This window comes from Fulmarus glacialis, unplaced genomic scaffold, assembly GCF_000690835.1.
Source record: "Fulmarus glacialis isolate BGI_N327 unplaced genomic scaffold, ASM69083v1 scaffold27777, whole genome shotgun sequence".
In the NCBI taxonomy this organism is placed as follows: domain Eukaryota; kingdom Metazoa; phylum Chordata; class Aves; order Procellariiformes; family Procellariidae; genus Fulmarus; species Fulmarus glacialis.
Genome location: NW_009221720.1, coordinates 8,841 through 36,088, shown reverse-complemented (window position 1 = coordinate 36,088; position 27,248 = coordinate 8,841). Strand labels below are relative to the sequence as shown.

Sequence of the window (27,248 nt, the reverse complement as noted above, 5' to 3'; positions counted from 1 at the left end):
TTATCGAGCTTTTATCTTTTTATTGCTTAATGCCAAAAGCTGGATTTTGTTTTGTTTTGTTTTTTAATGCCATCTGTTATTTCACAATTGAGTAAACATTAAACTGTTGGAAATGTCATAAAATCAGGTAACTGGTGATCTGCACCAATTTTAAGTCTCATACATTTATACATTCTGTACATCCAGAATTTGATTCCGAGTTAACCTGCTTTTATGTGGCTTTTGTTTAAACCTATCCTTGGACATAAAATTAAATGTTGAGGTGAGCAGAGCTATAGTTCAAACTGTTATGTAAGTTAATGCTCAAACATACTGCACGTATTAGTTCAATTTGATATTAATACAAGTCATGTTATATATGGTTTTAGTTACATACTTCTGTTTCTTATCGTTTTCTCTTTTTCCTTCTGATTACTTTTCAGGTCTGTTAACTTGACCATCTTTTCAGTGATGAAACAACATTGGGAATTATGGACAAAAACATTGGAGAGCAGCTTAACAAAGCTTATGAAGCCTATCGACAAGCATGCATGGATAGGGACCATGCTGTGAAAGAACTACAGCAAAAAGTATGTGTTGGGTTCTGAATTGTATCTTTAAAGCCATCCTTCCCATGGAGGACTGTGGTACATGTAGATTTCAGTTTCACTTCAGCTATGCACACGTTAGTGCATCTGTTAAAGTTGGAAATTGCCGTTATGAAACCAGGGCAGTACACTGCAGAGTAACTCATTAAGCTGTGAATGTAGGAGGTGGGTTTCAGGTTTTTGACCTTTAATTTTTTTGTAGTTTTAAAGGTGAGAAAAGTGTTGTCCGTTTTGGAGGATTAATGATGTCTTTTAATGTAAACAGCAAAGATGTATGTAAAATTTGCCTAGCTTCAATGAAGTACTTTTGAAATTTAATTTGCTTTATTAATTTTTTTAATTATGTATGTAAATAGCTTAAATTAAATAATTTTTGTGTTAATAGGAAGATATGCCATATGAATTACTAGTTTACTTGATGTAAAGGTCAAAGACTCTAATATGTTAAGCACTGTGCAAGCTATTAGGACAACAGAGTTTGTGTGTTAAAACATTTACAGCAAACTTACCTTAAAATTATTAGAATAAGATTGATTTTTAAAAAATAATCATATATACAGTAATTCTTTAATTATGAAGTAACAGAAGGATTCTGGAGGCATTCTGACCAGTAAGGAGCACCTTTGAATTTTTACTTAGTCTGTTGTAGAGTGCATTACTTCAGCCAAAACTCTTCTAGGACTTCTCATCATGTATGGCAGCATATTGCAAAGCTACCAATTTTGGGCTTTGGCTCTGGCCAGCAGTGGAATCTCACTTATAGGAAGGCTTGAATGTTTTTGATGCTACAGGACTTTCTGATACTTCCATAGAACTGGTAGGCCGGGACTTTGTTCAGGGGCAGATGAACCATACTTAGGGTTCAAGTTATGGAAGCAGTAGTAGAATTGGGAGCAGGGAAAGGTCTACTAGAGAATATTCTAATAACTGGGCACAATCTTGCCATCCCCTTGTATGGCAAAATAAACTAGCCAAGGCACTGCAGAAAAGGTATCAAGTCAGTCATGTGTGCAGTCATCCACTGTGCAGGCTATCTCCGTTCATAGTTTGTTGCAGCAGTGCTGGTGCAAATCTGTAGCATTTTCTGTACTTAATAAGCACAAATAGCATGTCAATACAGTTTGTGCTGAAATTGCAACTAACTTAACAAAAGGCAACACATTTTAGAATGTTTCGGAATCTTTTAAATTCTGTCTTTTATGATGAACAATTGATTATTTGAAGGAAAACCAGTCACATTAACACTCCTGGGTCATCTAATGGTACATGAAAGAAACTTCTGCCCAAGAAACAAGACATCAAGTACAAGGTCAGATAGCCCTTCTAAAGTCTATGGAAGAAAACCAGAGAAGTGTGTGAGATCATCAGTGTTAAGTGAACTAAATGCTTGCGAGATTTCTCTCTGTATTTTCTCAGGTTCAGAAATTTTAAGCGAAAGCCTTTCGTTAAGGGTTACTACCAGTTCAAATCTTTGTTGTAATCCAACTTTCAGTAGTTGGATTTCATGACTTCAAAAGAGAACAAAAGTATTTTTTCAAGAAGAGTTGATACTATAATTAGTTGGCAGGTTTTTGCTTGTGTTGTTTTTCAGGTTTTTTAACCGAACTCCTGGTTTTTGAATGACCTTTGTACAGTGCTTTACTCTAGTAACTTGTTCTGTTCGTTGTGTGGCCTTCACACATTGTTGGATTGTCCACCATTCTGTTGTTAACAGTTTACTACTTAAGTTACCGATAGGCCACTTGTTTTGCCAGTCTCTAGAGCTGGGAGCCATGTCAAGCACACAGAAGCCAGAGTCATCTCGGCCAGATGGTGTTTGATACAGATGGATGGTTGGTTGTCATGCAGATCTTCTAGTTGGTAACTTGTTGCTGCCATCTGACTCAAGGAATAATTTGTGCACACTGGCTGTCAAAAGCATCTTCTCTTCTGTCTGTTTTAGCTGTCATGTCTGTGCTCTGTACAGAAGTGTTGACAAGACATTGCTGTTGTACATTTTCAATTTGGTTCTCAGTGATTTTTCTGTTTCATGAGGTCTCTTATAGCTGCTGGAGTGTACTGCTCTTTGATCACCTTTTTTTTTTTTTTTTTTTTTTTTTTTTTTTTTTTTTTAGATTAACTCTCATAATACAACTACTGCCTGGCCTTTTAAAATAAATTTTGCTTGTAGGTTTTTTCCTGCCTGCTTTACTGACAAACACATTGGGCAGTAGGGGGCTGTGGAATTTAAATGTGACTGAGATTTGAGAATTAGATAGCAGTATGGATAAACTATGAATAGACATGAAAACAATGCCTAGTCTTGTTCCAGGTCGTGACCTGTTCAGTAATAGACATATTCTTAATTTAAGAAAAATTCAGTGCGTTCCTGTAAGTTTCCTTGATGGGACTTTACAAGTTTTCTTGCTTGTTTTTAGCGCTACTGTGACTTCAACATTAGGCATGTGCTAATGAAATAATAGTTTTTTAATATTAGCCTCTTCCTGCCACCTGACCATTTGTTCAATTAACTGGCTGTCTAAGAATATTTATACACTTTGGTGAAATGTGAGCAGTCTCATTAGGCTCTGTATGGCCTGTTAATAGCATGAGATGGAGTATGGCTAGGTGAAGAATGGGGCTGCTTCATTGCTTCCCTCCCTTTTCCCCCCGTTTTCTAGGTTAGAAAAACAAGTCTACTACATTGAAAGGAACAGGCAAAACTCTCTTCATAGGCAATTAAAGTTATTCACAAAATATCTGTTGTATGGAATAAGCAATGTTGTTGTTTTCTGTTTAAAATCTATCTTTTTGAAAGCCTATATTTATATCATTTATTTGTTAGAAAATATGGGGGAAAAAGATTACATCTTTCTGTAGATAAACTAACTGACCAGCATTCTGAAGAATATTAAAATTCTGATTTTAAACCTGATGTGTTCTACGGCTGCAAATGAAGAATCCTTTACTGAAAAGTTATCCTATCCTTTACAACTACCACAGTTGAAACAGTTACTGAAAATCAGGATTTATTTCCTATAATACCTTTTCTAATCAGGGCAGTCTCAAAAATACGGACTTACCAAAGGTGACTGTAGTTGGGTTTTCACACAGAAGTCCACAACTACAATTACCTTTAAAAATCAGAGCTGCTTTTTATATGCCGAATAGGAGACCCCTAGTCAAAACAGAATAAGATTAATGCTAATTAAATTATATTTGCAGACAGAAAACTACATGCAGCAAATATGTGAACAGCAGGAAAAGATAGAACTTCAAAACAGCATTATTGCAAAACTGAAATCGCAGTTAGCTGCTCTGAATGCTAATAGAGGTATGTACTCCAGTTTGCACGTTATATCTTTTTATGCTGTGTTGCATTGATGAGTAGTTCTGACTTTGTTCCTTCAGTTTTTACAATATACATCTCTCAAAGCAGTTTCATACTTTTCTGTGAACATGAGAGTTAACACAAATGTGCAGTTTCAAAATCTATTTATAAAGTGCAACACTTCTGAGGTCTCTCTTTGTCCTCTTCAAGAAGGGGTGAGATTTTCTTTAGATGTAGAACCTGCTTACACTGAAGTGTAAGTACAATAAAAGTTACGAAAATATGGATTCAAATCATTCACTAGAATTAAAACCAAAATTGTTACATATTAATTTTACAATTATGTCTTAATAAGTTTAGCTCAGGTTGTTCTAGATGTGAGTGCTATGGTTATATGTCTTTTATGTTAGATGAGTGTTGTGATGGTAATATTAGATAACCAAAGCTTTATGAGCAGGTAATTCTCTTTCAAATCAAATAGTCATTGATGGATAATTTTCCACTGTTTGACTGTATTACACAAATAAGAGAAAAGAGTCAAAGTAACCATGTGTTAATCTGCCATGCTCATTAAATATTTATTCACACTAGCCTAACACTCCTGGTTTTCATAAATACTAGCAAAGTGCTGGGCTTTTATTTTCAAGAGTACATGTACATTCTTTATTGCTGGTTTAGTCTCGCATTGTCTCTAGGCGTAGAATTGGGCTTCTCTTGCTTGTTTAATATGAAGGCTTGCTCAAAGAAAATAAAGAAGCTAATTTAAGCCTAGCTTCTTTTAATTTTGCTTCTACTTAGAAGCTGGCTGGGGGAAAATGCAGTGACAATCAGCTGCTTTTTTTTTTTTTAAGGTAATGTGCATCCCTACATTCTGATGCATGAAGACATTGAAACCTCCAACTTATCTTTCAGCCAGCTCTCTGAAAAACTGAATGTTGCAAAGCAAAGAGAAAAACTCTTAAAGGTATGATCACCTGCAGTATGTTCAACATAAGATCACATTTGTGCTGTGATTATACTATGAGAACCTAAAGAGAGAAGTGAGATTTTTACTGGTGCCTTTGAACTGCACTTCTTCTAATACAAGATCCTCACTCAAAGTGCATGAGTGGTGTGCCACTGCGGTCTGCTTAGGTGAACTAAGCATCTATCTTTGATCCTTCCCAGTGCAATTGCTGTTTGGCCATTGAGTTCCCTAGAATAGTTTTGATCATAAAGTAGGAACTTGCTTGCTTATGTATTTCTTAACCTGCCAAAACCAGTGGTCAAGAAGGGGCTTTCTCTTTCTCTCACAAGAGCTTTTCACATTGCAACCAGGCTGTGTATTTTTGCAAGAAGTGGAGAATCTGCACTCAAAAAGTGATGGAGTGGAAAGTGAACTACCCATTGCTCTGGAGACGCTGATGATTTGTTTGTTGAGAGTAACAGGAATAAGAGTAAAGCAATAGTGCAGAATAGATGGGAAATACTTTGAATGGATTTTGCATATTGAGCAAAGACAGTGACAGCGATGCACAAAGTTGCATAGTTCTCATTTGAGAACTGTCTTTTAACATAAAATGTCTTATTTTTGAATATGAATCTCCATAGCAGGGACCCTATAAGGGTCGTAAAAAGACCCTTATTCGAAATCAGACATTGGGTTTAAAAAGAATTAATTTCAGGATTTGTTTCCTAAACCTGAGCTGTAAACAAATTAATTATGCTAAATTCACAGAAATGCATTTTTTGTCAGAAATGTTAATTTAAAAATAATTTCATTGGATTACTGATGCTTTCTTAATTATCTTGAAGGAGTCTCATTTGAGACTAAGCCTTTGCCAACATTTTAAATGTACTGTTACCAAACGTTTATATACACGCCTTTTTTATTTAAAAAAGGTCTTTATACAATTTTTCTACATTAGAATCTGTAATCACAAGATGTCATTTCTTTCCTGATCTTTGCATTTATTTGGAGTACAACACAGCTGAAGGGTTAATTCTTTGATGGAACATCTTTGCATAATTTTGCATTTCTGTCTTGAGTTGGATAAAAATTATGTCTTACAGTTGCACATGGAGTCTAATATTTCATAGTCTTGTTTCTGAATGCATGCTCAAGGACAATAGTTTTAAGTAACTTAGTTATATAATGAGTAGGAGAAAGGAAGCTGTGTTACCTGCTCTTCTCATGGGGAAACACTGCGAAATTATATGATCTATACAGAAGATTACAGACAATGCATGAGAAGCTGGAATCATTATTTCAGGGGCTATTTTCTTAACAGAATGTAAGTTATTTGTCTTTATCTGCGTTTTTTTTGTGTGTATAGTCAGTTATTGCAGTTACCTCTCAGCAATAGCTAGTTCATCTGGATTTTGCTTCATCTGTGCCATGAACAGAAATATTTCTGACATAATTCCATGCAGAATCAACTATCAACTATACAGTCTGTCTGCATTTAAACCCAGGCACAGTGCTATACAAATAAGGTCTTTCCAGAGGGGATCAGTAGAGATCTAAACCCATGCAAAGTCAGGCTGACCCAACCTACTCTATGTTCCTGTTATTGGGAATGTCGTAGCTCTCTTACTCTAAGTGTTGAGAGCATGGAGCTTGAGGAAAACATGTTTGATTGGACCAAGGCTGGCTTCTGCAGAGGCATGTGGATATCTTTGCACCATCCTTCCGATATAAGGAGGACCCTAATGTTTGGTGGAGGGAAGTAAGCTTCTGCTAACCTGGGAAGAGTGATACAAAGATGTCCAGACAGCACAGCAGAGGTACGCACACTTCTGTTAGCTCTGGCTGTGTCTTGGCTATGCCGTTCATGGGCTGGCTATGAGTGGAGATACACAGCAGTCTCTGTACGCAAGTCCTCATTTTATTGAATAAACTCAGGGAAGGAGAACCATATAACCCCAACTTCGTGTTGAAGATGATGGAAAATTAATTCTTTTGTGATAAATGCTTTATATACTTTTATGGCAGCTGCCAATTTTTGCACTTTTTAACTGTAGAACTTTTGATGTATGGGGGATAAAAAGGTAAACTGCATGGAATGAATGTATGGAACAAGTTGGGGAAAATGAACAGTAGCAAATCACCAGGACCACATCAAGTTAACCTAAGAGTTCCCACTTCTCTGTCTTTCTGAATAAATGAAGTAAAAGTTTAAAGAAAAAAAAAAAAGGCAAAAGGAGCTGATCCTTCTCAGGAGAGGTGGTCAGCCAGTGGAACTTCCTGTTTCAAGGGAAAACTGGGCAACTTCATGGAAGAGAAATCTATTGAGAGTTAATAAATACATAGAAACTATTGCTAAGAAGGTGTGGGAATTTATTAAAGGATGTATCATGAATGCCTCCTGTTTTCTTGTACTCTTCCCTAGACATCATATTTTGACATCTGTTAGACCAAAAATCCATCATCCTGTCACTGACCTAGTATAGTTTTCTTGTATCTAATTCAGTGAAGTATTGGCTTTTTCAGCTATTGAAATTTGGAAACTCAATTATTCTATTTGAAAGCCTGTATTTTCCTAATTATATTCAATCCACATTCTACTCTAAACCAAATAAATTATGTCTACAGTCATTATCCTCTACTGCATTAACTGCTTTATTCTACTTCACCACCAAAAATTTCAGGCTCGCAAAATGTATCATTCCAGGTAATAAATTACAATTACGGTCTTTAAGTTAAAATGTTGCTGTTTCTTCCTGTCCTTCCTTGAAACTCAGAGTCTCTCCCATAGCTGGAGGTGCCTGGGTTTATCGATACCTATTGAAACTGTCTTTTGCCAAGTCCAATGGGATTTCTCAGTGGACTATATTCTGTCCTCCAGTAAAGTTAATAGAAATCCTGGATTGATTGTAATAGGTGCATGGTTAGAGCTTAAATTTCAGAGGTTTAAAATGGGGGGAGGGGGGTAGCTTTTCAGTGTTTTCTAGTAGATGGCCATACTTGTGTATTTTACCTGCTGTTGTCAAATTCTGTTGCCAGTGTGTCAAAAAGTGTTGGTTTTTTTTTTTGTTCACGTTCATCTTCACTGAAAGAGGTGAGTGGACCAGATTGCCTTGGTGGTCGGTACCAAACTATATACAAGATTATAAGATTTTTTCAGTCCCCTGCTTGAGGAGACCAAAGGGACCTAAATTGCTGCCTGTTTTTGAGTACAGCTTGTCTAAACTTTATTAACTAGGAAGTATGTGGATCCAGTTACTGTTTCAGAGCCAAAGCTGCCCAGCAAACAGAAAGCCTTAGTAAGCAAGATTAAACAATGTCAAGTAAAGCTTCTTCTGCGTGTTATTTTTAGTACAGTCAGACATCAGAATCCTTGTAAACTCCACAAAACATGAAGCTAAAGTCAATACCTGTGACAAGAAAACATGCTCATGTTCGTATTTTCCTGGGTCAAGAATCTCAGTATTAAACACCGTGTGGAGTTTGTTTATCAGAATTTCTTGTGCCGTGGAAAAGGGGAGGAAACTGTGTGTCAGGAATGAATGATGCATATGGTATACAAAACTGTTCATCCTGCAGTAAATGTTTAGGTCTTTTTTTGTGCAGGACATAAGCAGAGGAATGGTAGATGAATGGTAGTCATCTTTGTGCTCAAAATTATGGTGCTAAAATGACTTAAGTAACTAAGAGCAGCTACTGCAGCAGTCTTGTAGGGTTGCGTGTTCCAGTCAATACCAGCTTCTCTAGTGTCACTTTGTTTCCTATCTTTGATGCAAAGAAAGCTGTATTTCATGATTTTATGCTAGCTGACAATTTTATGCATTTAGCTATTCTTTGCTGCTGGTATGATGTATGCAGTAGGATTAGCTGGGCCCTGCTACTTGATATAAGAAACTCCGGTATCGATAGCCTTTTTTCTTATTGCTTCATCTGTTTAAGCTCTCTCTACCCAATAATAAAGAAGAGTTTGTGGTTAAACTGTTAAAAGTTACAGTTAATATTCCCTGAGACCCCTTATAGTAGTTCATCAGTTGAATAGTATTTTTCTTTGAAACCATCTGACAGTTTGTTTATTCTAGGAAGCCACTGAAACAGGACACTATAACACACTTCAGGGAAAAATAAAAGGACATGCCTTTGCAGCGGTACAGTCTGGGGACTGACTGGCTGCAGAGCAGCTCTGCTGGAAAGGAACTGGGGTCTTGTTAGACAGCAAGCTGAACATGAGCCAGCAGTGTGTCCTGGCAGAAAAGAAGGGCAACAGCTTCCTGGGCTGTATTAACAGGAGCACAGCTAGCACACCCAGGGAAGCGAGTATATCCCTCTATTCAGTGTTCATTGGACTGTATCTAGAATACTATATACAGTTTGGGGACCTCCAGAACGGGGAAGACATTGATAAACTAGCTCGAGTTCAGCAGAGGCCCCGCTGAGATAGTTGGGGGCTTGAATACATACCCCATGAGAAGAAGCTGCAGAAACTAGACTTGTCCAGTCTGAAGAAGAGATGGCTTCAGGGGAGGCTAATAGCTTTCCAATACCTACATTGAGGTTGTCAGGCAGATGGAGCCAGGCTCTTAACAGTGGTGCATGGCAAGAGGATGAGACACAATGGGCAGTTGAAACATGAAAGGTTCAGAGTGGATATAAGGGAAAACTTTTCACCATGAGGATAGCCAGGCATTGGGAAAAGTTGCCCGGAGAGGTTGTGCAGTCTCCCTCTTTGGGGAATTCAAGACCAAACTGAGTAACCTGATCAGACATCGTAACTGACCGTGCTTTGATTAGGAGCTAGAGAACCCTTGAGGTCCCTTCCAACTTGAATTATCCTCTGATCCTATAAAGCCTCTCCAAAAGAAAAGATATCGATCTTTTCATAATACAGATGTAACCTCTTTGCTGGCTGCTAATACCAGCATGCTTAAAAGATCCATTGTGTGGCCAAGTACTTAACTGAGCAGGTATGACCTGTGTGACATACTTATTTGTCATAGCATTAGCTTTATAAACTTCAGCTAGTTTATAAATGTTGCCATATTGTTACAAACACCCAAACTCTGTCAGTATTAGAAACTGTAAGATCATCAAGCTATGAAGGGCTGTATTATTCAAAGGTCGCAAAAGGTGTAATCATTTCTCCAGTGTTTTTCCTGGTGTGATATCCTGGTGGTGCACAAGAATGATGATTTACATCAGTATATACTGATATATCTTCATTGCAACATGTTGCATGGCTCTTCTCACTTTAGTTCCCACATGGCTTTTCTCATTGCTTGCTTAAATCTGGTCCCTAGTTCCTGCAGGAGAATGTAGGAGAAATGGAAGAGAACTACTGGCCATTACTGCAGTGCTACCTGTTATCTGAAAGTTTTTGAAAGCCCACATGTTATTTGGAGCTGTAATAGTCCCAAACAGATAAATTATGTGTGTGCAGATCAATGCTGTATCACAGGTTCAGTGAAAGAGTTATTTTAGTGTCCGTAAGATGGAGTTGTTCTTCAAGGGCAAGTGTTGTGTTTGACATAAGCTTTTTCCTAGGTGTTTGGATTTTCAGCAAATCATTTTTAAAGGAAAATACAGGAGAAGCTGTGTCCCATTGGCTTTTTAAATGGGAAATGGAATTTGACCATGGAATGTTTGGGAACCCTGTGACCAAATAATGGCTCTGTGGTAGCCTGGGGTCTGTGAACCCACACCATAGAATATCACTGCCTTCCCATTCCTGGAATGGCAAAAAGCGGTTCCCCGTACTTTAGCTACTGTGACTTTGCAGTCTTTAAAGAACATGGAAAAGGTATATAGTTATAAAACTACGTCCAGCATCTGGCCCTGCTTTAACTTTCTTCAAAGTATTTTCAGATCTGTTAAGAATACTTTTATGCATGTCTCCATCTCCTCTTAACATAAATTGTTATTTTTTTCCCACATCACTAGATATGATTGTCTTTTCTCATTCATCAGATACTTCCTTAACTTGCTTTGAACTTTCTGTGCTTCATAGTACTGTAATTCTTCCCAGTGTTTTTCTTGTGCCATTTGAGAAAATGAAATCTACCTGCTGTAGCATCAGTTATAGAACTTGATGTATGGGTTCTTTAGCCTAAAATCTTCAGTCGTCTTGTTGGTTTGGTTTTTTCCAGAACTATATCAAAAAATCTTTCTCCTTTTTTTCTCTTTTGTTTTCTGTTTTTTCATCTGCTTCCCTGAATTCTTATCTACCATGATGTATACAGATTCCACAGTAGAAGACTATAGAAAGTGTTTCATGATCTGTCTTAGGACTATACATATATTCCGTACACCCCACCTGGCAGAAGTGCAAAGGGTTAGGATTAAAGAAGTTAGCAACACCTAAAGCGGAAATACCTTGTCAGTTCAAAGGTTGAAAGAATGGGATATGTAAGATCTGCAAATGATGGTGAGAGAGAAGTTTTGCTGGGATAGAAACATCCCATTTTTAGACCATGTTTTGAACCCACTGAGCAGAAGAGGCTTAATCTGGACCCCTGAGATACCACCCAAGTCTGGAGTTGCATTGAAGCTCTTATCGTAGGTTTACTATTCAAAGTCACAACTGAAACTAAAGAAAAAACCCAAAGCCTTCAAAGCCATTTTTCTGTGGTTTTTTTATCCAGCTAGTATAACTTTCTGAGGCTAAATTGTTGTGTCAGCTGCATATACACACGTCCGTGCTTAACCACCTGGTGTCTCTGTAGGCTGGCTCTGGATGCATTCCTACATGGCTGTCACTGGCGAGTAGCCCCTACCTACCTAATCTCCAAATGCACAACCTCACCCTATTTAGGTCCCGTTTGTAAATAAAACAAATGTTCTTGACAAAGCACTTATTTCCTTTTTTCCTCTTCACCTTGCCCTACCTGTCTACAGACTATCTCGTGGCATTTCACTTACATTACTTCTTGCAGAGTTAACCTTTTGGGCTTACTTCTCTTGCAGAGACAGACATAGGGCTTCAGGCCACTTTTTCTGACACTTGATACAGTTCAAGATCAATGTTTCTATAGATTTCACAAACTGAAAATGATAAGGTTTTCATAGTCACAGTTTTTAACCATAGGTTGTTTCTTGAAAATTATCCAAGGACTATCTTTGTGCGTATTTAAAAAATTGTTCGTTATATTCTTCTTCATTCCACCCAAAAGCCGACATACATAAAAATTCCATGAATTACCAGATGGGTAGTTAAAGTGGGGCCAGCCACTGCTTTTTATTTCACAAATCTTTATAGCATTGCAGTATTTGCAATGTAATCCCAGTTATACATACAAATTGGGGGATGAGAGGTGGAGAGCAGCCCCACAGAAAGAGATCTGGGGGTTTGAGTTGATGGCAAGTTGAATATGAGCCAACAGTGTGTCCTGGCAGCCAAAAGCACCAAGCATGTCCTGGGGTGCATCAAGCACAGCATAGCTAGCCAGTGGAGGGAGGTGATTGTCCCACTCCACACTGCACTGGTGCGGCCCCACCTCGAGCGCTGTGTGCATTTTTGGGGACCTCAATATAAGAAGGACATCAAACTATTACAGTGTGTCTGGAGGAGGGTGATCAAGATGGTGAAAGGCTTCAAGGGCAAGACTTACAAGGAGCAGCTGAGGTCATTCGGTTTGTTCAGCTTGGAGAAGAGAAGGCTGAGGGGTGACTTCTTCAATGGGGGGCAGCGGAAGGGGAGGTGCTGATCTCCTCTCTCTGGTGACCAGCAACAGGACACAAGGAAATGGAATGAAGCTGCACCAGGGGGAGTTCAGATGGGATATTAGGAAAAGGTTCTTCACTGAGAGGGTGGTTGGTTACTGGAACAGGCTCCCCAGAGAAGTGGTCACGGTACCAAGCTTGTCAGAGTTCAAGGACCGTCTGGATGAGGCTCTTAGTCATATGGTTTAGTTTTAGGTAGTCCTGCAAGGAGCAGGGAGTTGGACTCGATGATCCTTATGGTCCCTTCCAACCTGAGATATTCTGTGATTCTATGGTTCTGTTCTTGGGTCTGCTCAAAAACTAAGGTAGCTGCAGAATATCACCACCTTCAAAATTGTTTAAGATTGATTGAAATTAATGAAATACTATTTTATATATTGTACATACAATATATTGTACATAAAATGTTAATGTAAATGATATAGCAAGTGAACCAAGAGAGTGTCTTCATTTTTTATAAACACTGGTATGACTTTCATAAATTCAGAACATACAGTTGTTTTGAGTAATCGTGTATGATGAGTTACATCTATGTGTAGTGGTAGAAGGTCTGTACTACCAGTTTAAAATTAATAATGTAATACATAAGACTGACCCTTAACTTATGTTGCAAAAGATTAATTTAGCTTATTCCAGACTGCTGAATAGCGATATTCCACAAGCCTCAATTCTATTAATGGTACTGGAGTTTCTAAAATTATTTTTTAGGAACAGTTAGAAAGTGAGAGCGTGAAGTTGAAGCAACTTGAGGACAAAAACAATCAAAAGGAAAGGAAGCTTATATCTATTATTTCCAACCAAGAAGATAAAATAAGAACTCTGAAAAGCAAATTGAAAGAATTAAATGAAGCACAAAGGGGTGTACAGATGCCAACATATAAAAGGGAGGTAAGATAAGCAACCAAGTAGAGATAAAATGAAAAAAACAAACATTTGTAAATTATTACTTCTTTCAAACATGTTTATACTATTTATTCTAAGAAACCGTTTTTAAATTTCAGCATTATATAATTACTAGGAAATCATTAAAGTATATAAAGCATATAGGGAACACCAAACTATTAAATACATATTGGTTGGTTTGTGTGTTAATTATTTTATGTTATGTCCTTAAAATTTTTGTATTTGGGAAAACTCCAGATTAGCATTTCTGTTTTATAATTTTCCGTTGGAAATTTTCACCAAGATTGAGTTGATTTTTTCACTGTTATGCCACCCTATTTTTGTTATAGAATAGCATCCAGAGTGCTATTCTGTCCTTGTGGGACAGCTAGAGTGCAGTCATCGATGTGAATCTAACCATGTAAACGTATTTTACCTAGCTAATTTAAAGTGAACGTCGGTAAGGGTAGGAGCACAGCAACACATAACTTGTTACTATTAGACTTCCTGAGCATTGCTTAACTTACTGTGGCAAGCACTTGTAACCCGTGTTGCTAGGTATAAGGCAGCTCAAATGTGTCTACAGGAGCTGCAGTTGTGCTTTAGTGCAAGGTAAAACAAACCTATAGACTATGGGTCTGTGATTATAAACAATGTATCACTAACATCAGCTGATTTGGCAGACATACGATCAAGTTCTGTGTCTGATTTGGAGCACGTATGAACTACCCAGGCCATCTGGTAACGTAGATCTAGTGACTGGTTACTATAAAAACTTTCCTTAATGCCTGGTAGATTTAGAACTATGTAATACTAGAGTGAACCACAAGGTGGTAGTCAAAGTTAATAACTTATTTAAAAACCTGCTAGAACTCTTGACATTCTAGTTTGTGATGTGTTCATTGAAAATGAATAAATTTATTTTTAAGAGCTAAAATAGCTGGATACCTCACTAACAAGCTTATACACAATACATAATCTTACCTTATGCATGATGAAACAGAATTACAGTCAAGCAATATTCTTAGAGCCAGTTTCCTTTCAAAGGAGTATGAGCAGAGGAATGCCACACTTAGTTGCTAAGTTAAACTAAAAATAGGAATTCACACAAACAGTAAAAAACTGCTTTTGTCATTTTGTGAATGTTTGGAGAGCTTCCAGAATGACTAGGTGAAGGATCCCATGACATTTTTATTCATATCAAGGAGAAGAGCAAAATTAATATGCTAACCTGTGATCAATATTTTCATATTTTACTTCAAGGTGAAAAGTAAGAAAGTTGTTCCAGAAAAGCCTGAATTATCTCTAGGGATCTCTGGTATTTCTCCTGTGCCTGAAAGGTAAATACTTTAGCGGCATTATTAAAATTGCTTTTAATTGTCTTTTCTGCTACTAAATAAGACCAGCTATTTCCCTCTTTTCTACACAGTACCTTAAAAAATGGATGGCGGGGGGAGCAGCAGAGGTCAAAGAGCTGGTGTGGGAAGGTAATAAAGCCAGCAACTATGTGGAATCATAGCTGGGCTTTGCAAGTATGTAGGGATAAGTTGGGAGGAAGAAAAATAGCCACTTGGTTCAGCGGGAGGTTAAACTCTGTGGGAAACTGCAGTGGATGTTAATGCTGGGTTTGGGGTAAGCATTAACTCCCTTGCATTAACTCTCTTCAGAACAGGAATGTACAACCATAATGGATTAACTGATGGCAGCACAGCAGAGGACCTGCTGTGCTGCCAGGAGGAGGTCTGATAGTCAACATGAAGAAATAATTCTTGGCCTGATCCATCCTAAATGAGAGAGTTTGAAACCAGGTTTATCTGTAAGCTGAAGCCAGCTTGACCAAGGGACTAAAAGCAGTATATTTCCTAAGCAAGTATTCCCTCTTCTGCCAGTGTTTTGGGAAAAATATTGACCAAAGTCTTAGGTTTGGATTTTTCACTTTTTTTCATTTTTTCAGGATAGGCAGTAATACCACTTTTAACAATTTTGCTGAGGTCAAGTAGAAGATTCTCTAAGGTGAGGCTGGGAGACTCTTAGGGAAAAGTATCATAAATTCTTGCTGTCTTATACTCTTGCCTAGGCATCTGCTTTTGGCCACTCTCAGATACAGGCTAGGTGAACTACATGGATTTGTAGTCTGACTCACTACTGCTTTATGAGAAGAAAGAGAGGAAATAAGACTGTGATGTGATAAAAGACTTTTTTGTCTTTACTGATTTATATCTAAAAAACGAAAAACCTTTATCTGTCTTCTGTCTCCCTCCTCTCAAATAGCTCCCTTACTTAACTGTTTTCTTGGAAAGAGGTATGTGACTGGTAAGATTACTGGTAATCTTACACTAGTAAGATTATAGTATCACAAATGCCTAGGAAATTAAGATTGATTCATCTAATCATATGTATATTTTAAAGCTCGAATTAGAAACTTGTGTTAAGAGTCTTTTTTAATTTCTTATTTATCAAAACACCTGAAAAATGGTCAGAATGGTTAAGTGTTAAAAATAGCAACTTTAACTCCTGGAGATTTTTTTTTTCCAAATAAGATACAAATAGACATTTGTGTCTTCAAAAAGAGAAGCACAGCAGAAATAGGAATACAGCTCGTGACACTCCTGATTGCTGTATGAATAAGCAATAAAAAGGAAAACAATTCACAGGATTAAAGAAAAATCCTTTTTGAGCTTTTTTGATACAAAGATGCAAAAGAGAACACAAATCCAGTTTGTCACCAACATCACTTTTTCATCCTTGAAGTTCATTTTATAAAATCCATTATACTGTGCTTAGAAATATAAATTACTCAGCAAGTTCATCAAAATTTCACAATGGAATTTTGTGGATGCATCAATAACTGAATAACGTAGAGCCTTTGGGCAAATAAAACTCACACCAGCACAAAGAACTATTTTTACCATTCTCAGTGCAGATTACTAAATATCGGATGTCCATATGATACTCTGGAAAAGATGTAATTAAAAAAATCCTTCAAAATAAAAGGAAAAGTCATGTAATATTGTATAAAACAGAGGAGGAATGAGTTCACAGGCCCCTCTCCAAAATGTCAGGTAGACACAGAAGGATGGAGCAGTAACAAATGCTTGGGTGTTCCTTCTCCTGCAGAGTCTGAAGCACACAGAAAACAATGGAAAACAATTAATATTCACAGCAGCAGCACTTATTTTCCCTAGAATGAGATGGAAACAGTACCCTTGTGAAAGATAAGCTGTTCCACAAAATACCTGAGGGAGCTGAAAGAAATGTAAAGGCTGGATTTTTTTTTTTTTTGGGGGGGGGGGTGTCCTTGCAGGGTCAGGCCCTGAGCTCGAATGTATGTGTGTATGATAGACTAAACTGCTCTTTGACCAAATTTTCTTTTCCCTTTCTGCTTGCTTTTACTGAGGAGAACAAAAATATGTATACATATGTGGAGGAACAAGGTATCCAAGAAAAGTAGCTTACACTATTGTTTTTCTCTGGTTTGTGTGTGTGACTAGATTAAAGGTCACAACAAGCTGAATTGGTTGACTCTAATTTACAATTTTGATCTTCCAGGGAGAATCTGGAGACTATTTTCCAGGACATGAAAGAAGAGTGTCATCGAATATGTATGCTAGCCAGAGAACAAACAGACCAACTGAGTAAATTTAAGATAAAGCCAGAACCTGAAACTGGTAATATCATACTTAAGCTCTTATTGTGATTCAACTGTTTGAAAGCTTTGCTTTATATTTGAAAATACTGTAAATTACACATACATAGAAGTACTTCCACTGTTTACCATCTGCCTTTTTCAAGTCTGTTCACATGGTGCTCAGTATTTCACCAAGAAAACGCACTGCCAGTTTTGGCATTCTATGACGAATGCTCCAAATCACATGCTATAAAAGACAGTCATCACATCAATGGCTCTTGTAATTGTTTTGTCCCTTGGAGTGAGAGGCAGGCACTTACTACATGTGATATCCCATCATACTGTGTGAATGACAGCACTTGCTTGCTTTTAATTTAGCTGTCAGTTCAAAAGATGTCTGTTATGAATGTTTCTAGCCCCATATCTGTTAGAGGAAAACTGCTGGACTGAGGAGAGTCAAAGGACTTATTTTCTAGGCTTCCTTGTGCGCACTTTTGAATACTGTTTTGTTATATGGGACAAGAGCTTAATCCAACACTTCCTGAAAACAAAAGAAAGGCTTGATTTTTGTTGTAACTGGAAGAGATCCTGAATGTCCAGTTCTGCTAATGCTTACATTTAATATAATGTAAGCTACTATGGGTATTCCCTACTAGCTTTTCTTAATAGTAGGATCAAACTCTTAAATGATTTCAAAAAACACCTGCCAAACTTACATGGTTGAAGCAAAAGATGCTGATTTCAGCACTTGCTTCTAATTTAGGTTATACTATTACTGAAGTTTTATTACATGGAGTGCTAACGTGTAGCTTGTGGCTTCAAATTGCTGTCTGAACTGTATAGTTATATTCTGATTGAACACTACTAAACTTTTATTATTTGGGGGTGAGAATTTTGGGGGATGAGTGCTTGGCAACATATTTCAGAACGGATTTGTTTTCCTTAAGTAAGTGCCTAAATCAACTGTGTGAAAAGCTATACATGATATAGCTTTAATCTGCTTGATTTCTGTTACTTCTGTGGCCCATATTACTACAATAGCTGAGTGACGTCAGAAGGCTGCTGTACAATAAATATGTACTGAAGTTATCCTCTCACCTGATGAGGAGTAACCATGTATATTATTACCATTTTTGTTAATGAAGTGCTGAAAATAAAGGAGGAATTCTCAAAACAAAGGGAAAATATGGTCCTACTTCTAAATAGTTATTTGGTTTAAATATTTACCTAATTTGGAAACCAATGGGAGTTTGGTACCTGAATACCTTCTAAAATCGTGCTCATGGCGCCTAACGTGTTCTTGGCACCGTCTGAAATGGGTTTGGTTCCAGCTTCTATTTCTGCCAGAACACTTCAGTAAATATATGCAAGTATGTGTTAAGAGTATGGGACAACATAATTTTCAATAAAATGAAAATGTTTATAGCCATAAATCAAAGAGAAATAGAATTATTAGAACAGAATTATTTCCTTTTATTTCTGTTCTGATAGTTTTTGTGTCAGAGCTAATGTTTGTGAAAGAGAAATACACCTCAAACGGATTTCGAAGAGAAAAAATAAAGGTTAAAAAGCCAAGAAGGAAGATCAAAAACCTCTCAGGAAAAATACCCCAACACCACACCTTTAATAACTATACTTCAGTGGACTATTTAATGTTTTCTTCTTTTTTTTTCCACAGAAATACAGTTTTCCATGCCGATACAGTGTACTGATAAAACTGATGAACAAGCAGAAGAGCTTTTTAAGCCTCGGGTTATAAACGATATAAATAGAGGTGCATCATGCATCACATCTATCACACCAAGAGGAGTGGGCCAAGATGAGGACAACAACTCTGTAGAATCACTTTCTAAATTTAATGTCAAGTTTCCACCTACAGACAATGACTCTGCTTTCTTGCAGAGCACTCAGGAAAAACCAACAGTTCCTTGTACTGGTATAGCTGAAAACATGCTTCAAGATCATCATTTTAACCTGGAGCACAGAGACCGTGCTGTTAACCTCAGTAAATTGGAACCTAACTCATTTGAATCTCATGGAGTTGATCTCATGACCTCAGCTTTACAAAGCTTAACTACTGTTGACAAAACAAACCCCCCAAATCTTGCAAACATGCCCACAGAAAATACCTGTGACAAAACGTGTTTAAAAACAACAGACACTGGTTTCACATTTGTACCTAAGCACACAAACCAGGGTGTACCTGAAGTAATTTTTTCTTCTTTAGAAGCTGCTGGGACAACTGTCAGAGGTCCTCATCAGGTATCTTTCTATAAATACTGTACATTTCAAAACGTACAGCAACTTTGTAAAGATCTTTGAGACAGGATTAATATATTCTGTGAGGTATCTCATCAGTCTTTTTTTAAGACAATATCTCTTGTCAGTTCTTCCTGATACTGAAGTGTGTGTACAAGGCACTATTCCAGTGAAAGGGCAGGAATTTAAGCAGATGTAAGCACTGGATATGCTTGCACAAAATTCAGTTCATTTAGATAGTAATTGCTTCTATATCTATTTCAAAGCTGTCATTAATCGTAAGTTGCCCCCTAGATTGCTTTCTTTCTACCCCTGATCTCAGGTGAATAGGGCACATAATTGTTTTAATTGTTTTTAATGTACAGCAGAGAATATGACAAATGGACTAATTAAAAAGCTGAACAGATAAATACTTCACTGTGGAAAAATTATCTACTTTTTATCTCAATGTGAGGCATGAACAGCATCCTATTCCTCCCCTCTAAGAAAATGTAAAATTTTTTCTTCATAGTTTAAGCAGTCAAGGAGAAAAGCATATTTATTTTTTTCAAATGAAGGGAGGTTCACTAAAATACTTTATTTTAGGTTTATGTAGGTACTTTGGGCTTGAATTTCAGTTATAGCTACTTGAAGTCCACGGAAGCTTCTGAAAGCAAGGCCCAGTTGCTGTAATGCAGAAAAACATTTCAGCAGGTTCTGACAATCACATCTCTGAATACTTTGCTGCTTTTGTGTAACATCCTGTCTCAGCTGAAATTGCTGGCAAAATTATTATGGACCTTTATAGACTGATTTTTTTACATTTCTGTGGCTTTTCTCACACTTTGTGAGAGGACAGCTTTTCAAGAATAAGCAAATAGTGATATTTAAGAATTCTGTGAAGGTGGATTTGGCATATTTTTACTATTTACATTGATGTGGTTTTGTGTTCTTTGCTAACGACATGCAGCAGAAGAGCTTTACCTCTCAATTTGGCCACTGCATGACAGGCAAAACTAGCATTTGGAAAACACTTGTAGGCTATGATAGCTTTGATGTTTTCTTCTAAAACGTACCCAGTCTAGTTTAATTTTCTATTGCAAACCAGTTTTGGATTAAAAGTTTAAAGCATTAAAAGTTTGCTGTTCTTAATCATTGTATTTTAAACTATAAGCCTGATTTTTCAAAATGTATTTTAAATATCAATTTGTAATGTAGGAGATCTCAATTCTGTATCAACTTACTAATCACAGTTTTTATTGTGCTTTATTTTTCATTGGATCCTCAGTTAAAGTTGTGACTGAGTTAAACAAATAAAACCATTTATTTTATCACTAGTAGAATTCCTGTGGAGCTGTGAAGCATTCGCTCCATTGGTTGTTACTATCCTCTTTTTCTATATTCCCTCTCCAGCTTGTTCTTTTACTAGTTAGTCTGTGTATTCGTTTTTCAATAGATGGCACCCTGCATTGTGTATTACAGCAAGTGAAACAGCTGGTATGTCATAAATTGATAGGGGAGTATGCAGCTTAAAAAGTAGAGAAGAATTGCAGTTGAATAGCAATAAGCCTTTGGTTTGATCATTGGTATTTCTGCAAAATAAGGAAATTAATTTGGAGCCATCATTTAAAATGTAAATGATCTACTTTGTGGAGAAGATGTAATAATGCTAATACATGGAGAAAACAAAGGCAATGCTGAACTGTTTCATTATTTGTAAGTCATACCTACAATAGCACTGTATAACATACAGGACATTGATTAAAACGTTATATCTTATCCAGAAGCTTATTTGAAACAAGCCAATATTACTTTAGAATCCATTAAATATAAATCTGTGTATATCAATATATTTAAACATCCATCACCTTTATTAACTGCCTTCAAAAGAGGTTTTAAGTATTTTTCCCAGTGAATTGGACTCAGCTTTAGAGTTTTTTCTGACTGTTAATTGTGCTAAAGATTTGATTCACAGATAATATATATGTAGATTAAATACTGATGTTTTTAAGAAGTTACTTACGTACATGCCCTTTCGACTGTGTTAACATTAGCAAAATTTATGTATAAACTTGTTCTTAGTATTTTTACCGCCTTTCTAAGGGGTAGTTACACTGCTTACGGCTTCCATCATCCCTGCCACTGGTGAAGCTCCAATAGGGAGAAATTATATACCTGATTTTTTTTTCCTAGTGTAGATAAAACTTTCAAGTATTTACTACATATGTTAACTTATAAAATGGAAAACCCCATAAATGCAATGGATTTGGCAACAGTAAGTTCTTGGAACTGCTCTCAGCTGCTGTAATAAATTTAGCTCTTTCCTTCTATGTGGATACTAAATGTGAAAACTCAGTACTGTTTTCTTAGGATGTAACTTTTTAAAAAAAACATATGACTGAAAAGAGCAGCAGATTAAAATAAACATGGATATTAGTGGACCTAGGATTTTACAGACTACATTTAACTGAGGCTTGCATATAGATGCATGTGTTTATCAGTATTCACAGTTTGAGGGGGTTGTTTCCACCAAAAATATTTCTAAGAATGTTCATGATTTTAAAAGCGAATCGATAGTCTATTGAGCTTAATCTGAATATTAATGTTTTTGAAACCGAACATCTGCTTAAATATATCCCTATTCTGAAAAGCATACTAAGCACATGATTAACACTTAAAGAAAGAAATGAAAGTTAAGTGCCTGCCTCATTGGGTTGTTGGATGAGTACCTCCCCTTGTTGTGCTTCCAAGATTAGAAATCTTACTATGTCCTTTGTGGTGTTCTTACAATACTATTTTATCTTTTTTCAAATGGTGCTTTACATTATAAGATACTAGAAACAAGTAATTCTAAGCACATTTCTGTAGGGATGTTTAAGTGTGTCAGTGTCTAGATAGATTTAATATGCAATTTACACCAGCAACATACAATAAGTAGACTCTTTGAGCTGAAAAAAGTGGTGTGATTGCACTTAATTACTAATTAGTCAATTTAATTATATGGATTGCTGACCATAATGAAAGACAGTAAATCTGGTATTGCTATCTGCTAAGCTAAACACTGTTTAAATAGGGAATGGACAGGAAATTGACTCCAGGAATTTTAGCTCGTTTAAAAAGAAGGTTTAACCACTATGAAAGCCAGGTTAGTTGTGCAGTGAGTTACCATGGGAGGAATAAACAATAGATTCCAATTATTTGGCATGATGAAATTTGAATAAGAGCTGAAAATTGAAACTCTTGGTTAAGTATCGATAGCAAGAAATTTAAAACTTCTAAAGAAACTACTTTCTAAAGTATTCTTGCTTGCCTTTCTATGTGTGAGTGAAGCAAGATAGAAGAAAACTGAGCCAAAAAAACTGTAAGGGCGCTCTCCTCTTCTAGGTTCCATCCCCACATAGAGCTCATACCAGCTTGCTGCCATTCTGTCTACTTTGCAGTCACAGCAGTATGCATGTAGTTTTCAATTTACTCAAAACCTAATCGTCCTGGCCATATAACATAACTATGTATTTTATCTTGTGTTGCTAATGCTAAAGTAATGAAACTTAATTTTTAACTTTACTTTGAAAACTGATAGAAGACTTTTTGATTCCTAGTTGGTATGACGCTAAATAATTAGTGTACACTCTGACTTAAGTATGTATCAGGCTGAAGTCCCTTGAACTCCAATGTCAGGTAAACAGACTTGCTGGCTTTAAACTAACTAGTTCAGCGACCAAGGGCAGTACAGCTGCTGAACCAAATTTAGCTTAGTTTACAGAATTGTCTGAACGCATGCATAGATATTCAGATGGTCCCACTGAGTTTAATGCTGTCATGGCAGAAGGAATCCCAAAACAGATTACATGAGACACATTTACACTAAAAAGCAGTCAGAGCAAATAAGTAACTTAAGCCATATGACATTGCTCTAGTCATTTTGTAAGTGAACTGAAAACTAGTTATATGTTAATAAGAACAGAAATAAAATATGATTCATAATAACTCTGTACAAGAAACATTTTATTCTAAGGTCAAAGTGTGTTTTCTCATTTCTGTTAAATGGCCATTATGTACTATGGCTTCTACAGGAAAATACTGAAATGCAAAGTTACGGAAAAGACTTAATATTTATCAGGCTGACATTACAGACTTTTGCTCATAGCAGCATTTATCATGAATAGATACCAAGGCATTCTAAGTGTTTGCAAGGATAGTATGTTTATAGAACTTCAAAAAATCAAAGTCCTATCTTGCTTTTCTTAAATGAGAACTCTTTAGTTAATGTCTCTGGCCAGGCAGGTGTAAAGGACACCTAGTTTAAAGAGGCAGGTATTTTTTTTATATAAATATAAATCACAACATAATGTAAACCACGTTGTAAACCACAGCAATAATCATTTTCTGTTTCTTTTAGCTCGTTTGGCAGCCTCAAGACAATGATTTGCTGGCACAAGCTTATACAGACTCTGAACTGAATCAGTGTGGAATATGTGAATTCTGTCGAGAAGTTTTCCCACCATCTATAACATCTAAGGAAGATTTTCTTCGGCATCTGAATTCCCACTTTAAAGTACAGTCTTAATGTATGAGAATTGAATGGATCACTGTTTTTGCATACATCTGATTTTTTTTATTCAATAGATATGCTAAGAATTTAAGAATTAAGACTTCTTGTAACAAGAATTCATGACTGAAATTGTCAGATAAGCACATTTTTAATTGTCCTTTGACAAGGTAAAATGAAACTGTAAGTCACTCAGTACTGTAATTCACATTATTGCTTGTTATGCTTCAATATTACTTTTGAGAATGATGTTAAACACCTTTTTTCTTTTTTCTTTTGGGTTGTGGGTTTTTTTTTTTTTGCAATTAATCATTCCCTGAATAGGCCCAAAGTCATGATTATATTTTTGAGTGTAGACTTGCAGGATTAACATCTTAATCTGGCTAGGAAAATTGGTGTAATGCTAGGATTTTTTTCTCAGTATCCAGTGATATGATTATGTTCTCCTTGAAGTAAACAGGAAGAAAAGTAGGCTCTCATTTTTCATTTCTATTATAAAACTTCCAAATTTAATTTACAATAGTGAACCTCTTAATTCAGATTCTCCTAAAATCATCACAGTAACTGAAGGCCAGGTGTGCCAAAATTAGGATAGGCTTGTTCACTAGTAACATAAATGAATGGTTGACTTTCCCAGATGAATTGTTTACTAGAGAGAGTAATCAAACACAGCACATAAATGACCGAAATGTAACGGTAGCAATTCTGTGGATCTCTGTTACATGTTGTAAAAAAATAACTATTTTGTTCATGTACCTTTCCAGCATTAATAATTATTAAAAATACTTTCCTGGAAAAAGGTTATATTAGTATGAAGGATAGAGTGAGAAAAGGTTAAACTTTCCCTAAAACTAAGAATACCAAAGATTATTTACCTTTCCTGCTGGTCTGCTATGAAGGATTGCTCAAGTCTGTTACAGCCTAGAAAGGAAGGGGGAAAACCTAATCACCCGAATCTCAGTGACTTCATTTTTAACCTAAATATGCTTAGGGGCTTTCTTAGTGCAATTTAAATTTGTGTTCAGTTGAAACATTGCGTTCTGATAAAGTTTGCACATTTTCTGGATTTATTGGGATTAAATTAAAAAGTGGGGGTTTTTAACTGAGTAATTTAAATTAAATGATAAAGGGTGACTTGGAGCTTTTTGCATTTGAACTGAATACAAGTTTTAGTCCTGATATTTGATAATTAGCATTAATATTTTCATAGCAGCAAAGCACAACAGTTTCTCTTTTTAAAGATTTGTTCGCAGGTAACCAATTTGTGGAAGAATTAACACGTGCATAATTTTTTTTTTAGAAATTGATTTTTCTGCAATTATTTTCTCTATTTTAAACATCTCGTGTTTGTGACTGGCTGTCAACAGAGTGTATTGTAATAAACAGCAGTGTACAGTGCATGTCTGTTACATGACCTGGAGAAAGAGTTTGTTACTATTAACAGCTCTGAACCCCCACCGATACCCAGCGCTGAGGAGGATACGTTCATCCCTGGACTCGCCGTGCGGCGTGTGAAGTACCTCCCCAGAGAGCACGGCTGGGGGTGGTTCCTGGGAGAGGCAGAAGTTCCAGGATTGGGAGGAAAGAAGGGGATTCGCACATCTCTAGCCAGCCCGACACAAAACCGACTTGTCCTCTCAACCGTGAAATTCGAGCTCAGGAGCTCACGTTATTAAGAGCTGAACAAACTGCGAATCACCTTTAAAGAAAATAAAGTCATCTGTTCCTCCCGCCCCCACGCACGGACGCGTTTTCCTCATGAGCTCTTCTGCTGGCAGAGACGGGAGCCCTGCGCCGAGCCCGAGTCCCCGCGCTGGGCCACGGTTCTTTGTTGCTGGAGGCAGCCTGGCACCCCTGCTCCGCCTGCAGAGCTGCGGCCTCCCCTGCAGCCAGAGCAGAGCCGGGAAGGCGGGGCGCGGGGGGGGAGAAAGTGGGGGGGCACGGTTGTCCAAAGCCTCGTCGACGAGCAGAACCGATCCACCTCCTGCTATGAGAGCTCTTGCCTAGTGCGGCGTCTTAGGAAGCTGTTTAATTTTGTGTGCTTAAAGCTATTGCTGCCTGAGGGCGTCCAGATAGGCTCACCGATCAGACCACTACGAGGGGCACCAGTCTGGTTTAAAAATAAATAAATAAATAAATAAATCTCACGCTAAGCAGTTGTGAGCGACTTGAAGTGGGAGGTGAGTGCGGTCCCTGAGTGGGCCCCACTCATACAGCTTTCCTGGAGGAGGCTGCTGCTGCCAGCAGGGACATCTGCTTTATTACACTCACCAGAGGAGGCTCAGTATTCCTCCCCTCCGCTCCCCCTTCCACACAAGCTCAACTCAGCAGAGGAGGTTGAATCCAAATGGAAGGTGGGATTTCATTAAAAATAATAATAATAAATCTGGGGAAAGGAAGTGGAACTTGAGAGGAAAGAAAAAGCAGCAGGCCATGCCGAGGTGTACTACCGAATTCCTCCTCTCCCAGGGCCAGTGGAGTCCCTCCCGGGGTAGCCCCGGCACTGAAGCTGCTTTCAAGGCTCCCGTATGGGTTCACTTGTCCCGCCGCCCCGCGCTCACGGTACGCGACGCGTGAAGCCCCCAATGCTCACAGCCACTATTCGCGGGAACTGTGGTTCTGACTTGAAAGCAAGGAAGCAAACCGTTCCCCTTTCTATTTGGGAGGTTTCTGAGGGGCATGCTGGGGCGTTACGGCTGCCTCAGCCTGCTGCAAGGGCTCGGTGCCGGCGGCCGGATAGAATACATGTAGCTCCTCTGTCTCTCCGGCTAACTCGACAGCTGCTCGTAGCTCCAGTAATTAGACTGTCAGTGCGTGTTAGAGGAGAGGAAAACGCTCCTATGACAGATTCCACGAGTCCTCTGTTTTTTAAGATCTCACAGAAATCACCAGAGCATTAACTGAAATCTCTTACTCCTCTGGAATCAGAAGGGAAGAAGTTCCCTCTGCCATCTCGCACTCCAATCACAGCTCTCTTCGGACTGCCATGAAACACAGTGAATTCACTCTGAGAGGCTTAGGAGAAGTTACCTTCCTTCCCTGCCTACCTGGGAGGAAGAGAACGCTTCCTGGCCGTGTGAACTTACTTTTAAAACCCCCTCCTCATATTGCTGAATTTAACTAAACAGATAACTCAATAGAAATGCAGTATTTTCTCCATTAACTGAGCGGAGGAGTCGCTCCACACACGATCCTTCCCCATCCGAGATAATGTTAATTCAGAGGATGCTCAGGAGAGGCTGTTCCCCCTTACGAACAAAAGCACTGGAGGATCAAGCCGAGATGCTCCTACCCCCACCCATGGTTCACTCAGCAGATGAGACTCAGAGGAGGCGATTTCTTTTCCTCTCTACCGTACATTCCCCTTTCCCCCGCAATCATGCAAGGTTAACTCA

The 27,248-nt window shown here is 37.6% G+C and overlaps 1 protein-coding gene across 1 annotated transcript; it reads left to right on the top strand.

Annotated features, from left to right (window-relative positions):
- The first annotated feature begins 423 nt into the window (after positions 1 to 423).
- Positions 424 to 23,990, top strand: TANK (TRAF family member-associated NFKB activator). The gene is made up of 8 exons (XM_009581213.1): positions 424 to 569; positions 3,792 to 3,900; positions 4,749 to 4,861; positions 13,265 to 13,444; positions 14,702 to 14,778; positions 16,988 to 17,106; positions 18,745 to 19,328; positions 23,704 to 23,990. The coding sequence occupies exons 1-8, from the start codon at positions 471 to 473 to the stop codon at positions 23,869 to 23,871; spliced, it is 1,449 nt and encodes a 482-aa protein (XP_009579508.1). The 5' UTR covers positions 424 to 470; the 3' UTR covers positions 23,872 to 23,990.
- The last annotated feature ends 3,258 nt before the right edge of the window (positions 23,991 to 27,248 follow it).